The 4,480-nt window shown below is 41.5% G+C and overlaps 3 protein-coding genes across 6 annotated transcripts in view; 2 read left to right on the top strand and 1 right to left on the bottom strand.

Moving 5' to 3' along the window:
• The window catches only part of popdc2 (popeye domain cAMP effector 2), an 11,366-nt gene extending 8,659 nt beyond the window's left edge, over window positions 1-2,707 (top strand). For both annotated transcript variants that reach the window (XM_010778286.1, XM_010778285.1), the window contains exon 4: window positions 1,979-2,707. In XM_010778286.1, coding sequence (XP_010776588.1) covers window positions 1,979-2,061 — 83 coding nt within the window. In that variant the 3' untranslated portion in view covers window positions 2,062-2,707. The remainder of the gene's footprint in view (window positions 1-1,978) is intronic.
• apbb2b (amyloid beta (A4) precursor protein-binding, family B, member 2b) overlaps window positions 1-4,480 on the top strand; it is an 81,154-nt gene that overhangs the window by 35,422 nt on the left and 41,252 nt on the right. The gene's annotated exons all lie outside the window — the stretch shown is intronic.
• The window catches only part of pla1a (phospholipase A1 member A), a 12,089-nt gene continuing 10,126 nt past the window's right edge, over window positions 2,518-4,480 (bottom strand). Inside the window, exons 9-10 of the mRNA XM_010778287.1 lie at window positions 4,140-4,295; window positions 2,518-3,520 (exon numbers count right to left, since the gene is read on the bottom strand). Coding sequence (XP_010776589.1) covers window positions 3,430-3,520; window positions 4,140-4,295 — 247 coding nt within the window. The 3' untranslated portion in view covers window positions 2,518-3,429. The remainder of the gene's footprint in view (window positions 3,521-4,139; window positions 4,296-4,480) is intronic.

Here is a 4,480-nt window from a genome sequence, read left to right as displayed (position 1 = left end):
CTCTAACCGCCTGCTGCTTCCCCTCCTCTCTCCTCGGTTCCCCTCCTCGGCTCCTCGGCTCCTCCGCTCGAATCTCCTGTGGGCGGGACTAAGTCTCGAGGATAGGAGTCGAGGAGGGGAGTCGAGGAGGGGAGTTAGAGAAATTAGAAAGGGTGGTCTCAGGTTGGTGTGTAGCGGCCTTAAGATTGTAAACAAAGTCACGTGACTGGGGGCAGATGTCACCGATGACAGCGAGACGCTGCAATACTAATTGTGGGCTTATCATGTTGATTCGGCCACAATAGAAAATTTAAAAAAAACTCTCACTCTCTCCAGAGGGGCAGGTCAGACAAAAATGGCAAATGGGCCGTTGCCCGGGCAACATTAGCCCGTAGCTGTGCACGTCCCTGGCAGGCATCTTTATTGTAGCCTCAACAATGAAGTTCTAAGTAGTGCAATATGAAATAAAAACAACTACACTCTTTTGGCAGTGTTGTGGTGCCGAGAGATGGGAGTCGGAGGCGGGGTATCAAAGGTACAAGCTAGATTTTATTTAGCATCTGAAAATCATTTTAAACAACTTCATGCCTGGGAAGCGAAGACCGGCGGAAACAGCAAGTCCGGTTCAATAAAATGTCCGTGCAGAACAATACCCCAACCCATAGATCCGTGGGTGAATAATGTCAATCACCACAGTGTACCATTAACAACAACTACTCTATTTTGGCAGTGTAACAATTAAACAAAGGTGTATTACCACAGCGAGAACGCTACAATACTAATTGTGCTTATCATGCTGAGTCCACACATAAGAACAAAAATTAAACTCTACACTCTCTGCAGAGGGGCAGGTCAGAGACCACAAATGCAAACCCATTGTCCGGCAAACATTGCCCGTACCTGTGCACGTCCCTGATGCTCCACACTCGTTAGTTTGGAACAGCACTTAATGTGGCGGACCCTCCACGCGAACGCGCAAACGGAGGGGTAGTGTGTAGGGGGTGGATTGGAATTGGGCCATCCTCACCAGCTAGCGGTGCTTCACTCTTGGCTTTGGCAACCCCTTCGCCCAATCAACTCATTTGGGGATACTTGATTTGTACTGGAAATCAAGGGCATGAAAAAGTATTATATGAAGTAACAAAAGATGTCAGAGTGTGTACTGTGTGTGTGTGTGCGTGCGTGCGTGTGCGCGCGCGTTAAAGGTACAATTTATTAGGTTGTAAGAGCAGAGAGGTCGACAGGTCAGCAGCTGTGTCCTTATCAGAAGAGGATTACGGCTTGGAAATGTCCAAAAGAAAGCTATTAGTCCAGTGTGCCCGGCCGCAATTTGGCTGTCTGTCTGCTCATCTGTTCATCCCGCCTCCCTCTCCCCTCTCCCTCACATGCTTCACCCCCCCCTGCCGGCCCACTATCCCAAAAACAGCCCTCGTCCAATCACAGGTGGAGAATCACATTTCAGAGCTGGGGGGTCACAGCAACATGCACTCCAAGTAACATTAATTGGTAGGGTTTGATATTACAACTCTCTGAAAGTGACCATTCTGCCCATATATTATAGCTAGAGATCAAGCACAATAGTACTGTTGGATACTTTAAATTGCAGTACAGTATCAAGTTTTATAAATGTATACAATGCCTTGTTTTTTAACATTTGAAGCTGCAAATTAACTCCAGCTGTCAGATACATTTACTGGAGTAAAAAGTAAATGTTTACCTGGAGTGGAAAGTGGAGTAATCAAGTATAGTAAAAGTACCTCATAATGGTAATGAATGAATGGTATTAAATGTACATGTATTTAGTAGAAGATGAAGACACTGATTGCAATTTGCAATGTTTTGAAGTTTCTATCTAGTTTTGAAGTGACACAGCAGCATATCTTCATGGTTGATCCAACTTATTTGAAGTCGCTTTGGATAGAAGTGTCATCTAAATGAAATGCAATGTTTGTTTTGTGACCATGAGATCCTAACAGAAGCTTGGATATTATCTCTGCAGGAGGGGATGGTAACGGGGAACTTCCACCTCGATTCCTGAGGGGCAGAGCGCCGCTGGCTCCCACCGACACTCCCAAACTGTGAGAGCAGTTTCTCCTGGAAACACTTTATCATCATCAGCAGTGAGTCTCCACCTCCCTCACCTCAGTTCACATCATCAGGCCTGAGCATAGAGAAGACCTTCCTTCTCTCTATTTCATTGACAGCCTGAGTGATGAGGATAATATTGATATATTTTACCAATCAATACTTGTGGAAAGCTGATATTCATCACCATAATAACTCAAATGTATGTTATGTCCACAATTTGTAAGTTCTTTGTGTCATCTGGTCATGATTTAAAGCCTCTGAAGAAGCATTAATGCCACCAAATCTGCCTTAAAATCTTAGAAGCAGGGGGACCCATCACATGTATTCAATTAGAAAATATAGATATTTCAGCATTTCAATGAGCAAAGATGTTATATAATAGATTTTTGTAAACACCAAGTGAACCAATAAACTTCTAAATGAACAAATATTTTGAGTCTGTCACAATTCTCAAAGAAAAAAGAAGGGACATGCTGTCATTTAATACATCTTAATGACACTTTCATATATGTACCTGAGGACAGAGGGATGGCTTTCACGTTACCAGCATATTAAATGTATGACAAATGTATTCTGAGATAATTCAACAGATGTATTAAGTGTTCATCTTACCAACAATAAAGGTAAGACATTGACTTCATGTGATTACATTTGACTGTTCATGTTTTTTTTTTCTTCCCACAACTTATATTCAGTGTTACAGAGAATACTATAACTTTGTTACGTCACATTGTCTGGATCTGACCCGTTAAACAACAGTTTAGAAATAGTCGGCAGGCATTTCTCAACTCTTTGTCCTTTTAAAATTGTCTGGAAAATGTTTTTGCATACTTCACAAATAATTGCAAGTCTCTTCAGTGTGCATGTCACAAAATGATTTAAAAAGAAAAGCCACATTCTGGAGACATTTATAAAAAAAAAGAGAGACATTTTGAATAAAAAGTCAAATTCTAAGGAAAAAAGCAAAAGGCATAATTTCAGATGCATTGTGGGACATGTAGTTTATGGGCAACGTGCCTCTGTAAATCGGGATGTAACCGTATAATAAACATATTATATTCTTTGCAAGCTCTTGTGGGGCCGCATAAAATGAAGTCACGGGCCGGATTTGGCCCCCGGGCCTTGAGTTTGACACCCCTGATGTAAAGGGTTTGCAAAGGCCAAAAATCGCTACGGTTCCCCCATGGCAAGTTTCTCGAAGCACCATTAAGTCAGAAAATATATCATAAACCTTGATCATCCTAATACCTGATTATAGATATTGTAACTAACCAGATAACATTTCAGAGCTGCAGTTCTTCTTCACAATATGAACCGAGTCTTTTTTATTAAAAGCATATTTCAAGAGAAGGTCTAATTTCTTCAGGAGGAGCCACACACCTGCACAAAGTCATGTGACCACGGAGCTCCTCGTCTGATGTCGATGTTGTTCACACACAGCGGCTCCTCTCCGCTGAAACAGAGATATAGTCTACATTTCTAACCTTTTCTTTAAAGCAGAAAACAATTATGATGTTAAATAACAGATGAGGAAGTATTCGACAACACATCTTCAGTCAAAATAGAACTTCACCAGCATGGTTCACAAGTATTGCGTTTGTTTTTATTTTCAAACTTCAACAAAAAAGGGTCTATTATGCTTTTTGGAGTTGTCTCTTTCCCGTAGTGTGTTGTATAGGTTTTAGTGCTGCAGCACAGGCAGAATGAGACTATCAGTAGAGACACAAAATACAATTATGAAACCAGAAAATGAGCACAATAGGGCCCCTTTAGAGATCAACACATCTGGAGATACCTGCTTTCACAGGACAAGAATATACAAACAAAATTGTGATCTAAAAATGACCAAAACAAATGTTGTCATGTAAAAACTCCAATGCCTCTGAAATGTAGTGGAGTTTATGTATAAAGTTATATAAAATGGAATTACTCATGTCAAGTAGCTTAATGTTGTACCTATAAATCCACATGGTTACAATCCACCACTGGTGTGTGTGTGTGTGTGTGTGTGTGTGTGTGTGTGTGTGTGTGTGTGTGTGTGTGTGTGTGTGTGTGTGTGTGTGTGTGTGTACCTTTGAGAGGGGATCTCTGAGAGGCAGACAGATTTCAGGTGGATTTCTCCCTGCCTGTAGAAGCGATTTCCAGTGTTCTTTATTTTCATGGAGTTGATCTCACACAGAGCGAAGGGGTGAGACAACACCACGCTGTACACCGTTGTGTATTTCCGACTGAAACACACACACACACACACACACACACACACACACACACACACACACACACACACACACACACACACACACACACGCTGGTGATACTGAGACTTAACAGAGAACAAAACTAACATAACCATTAAATATATATATTAAACTATACGATATCTGTTCCTCCGCACTCTGATGGAAACATCTAT

This window comes from Notothenia coriiceps, unplaced genomic scaffold, assembly GCF_000735185.1.
Source record: "Notothenia coriiceps isolate Sejong01 unplaced genomic scaffold, NC01 NC01_scaffold00019000, whole genome shotgun sequence".
Lineage (NCBI taxonomy): Eukaryota > Metazoa > Chordata > Actinopteri > Perciformes > Nototheniidae > Notothenia > Notothenia coriiceps.
Note: the sequence above shows the minus strand (reverse complement) of the source record. Positions and strands in the feature narration are given on the sequence as shown.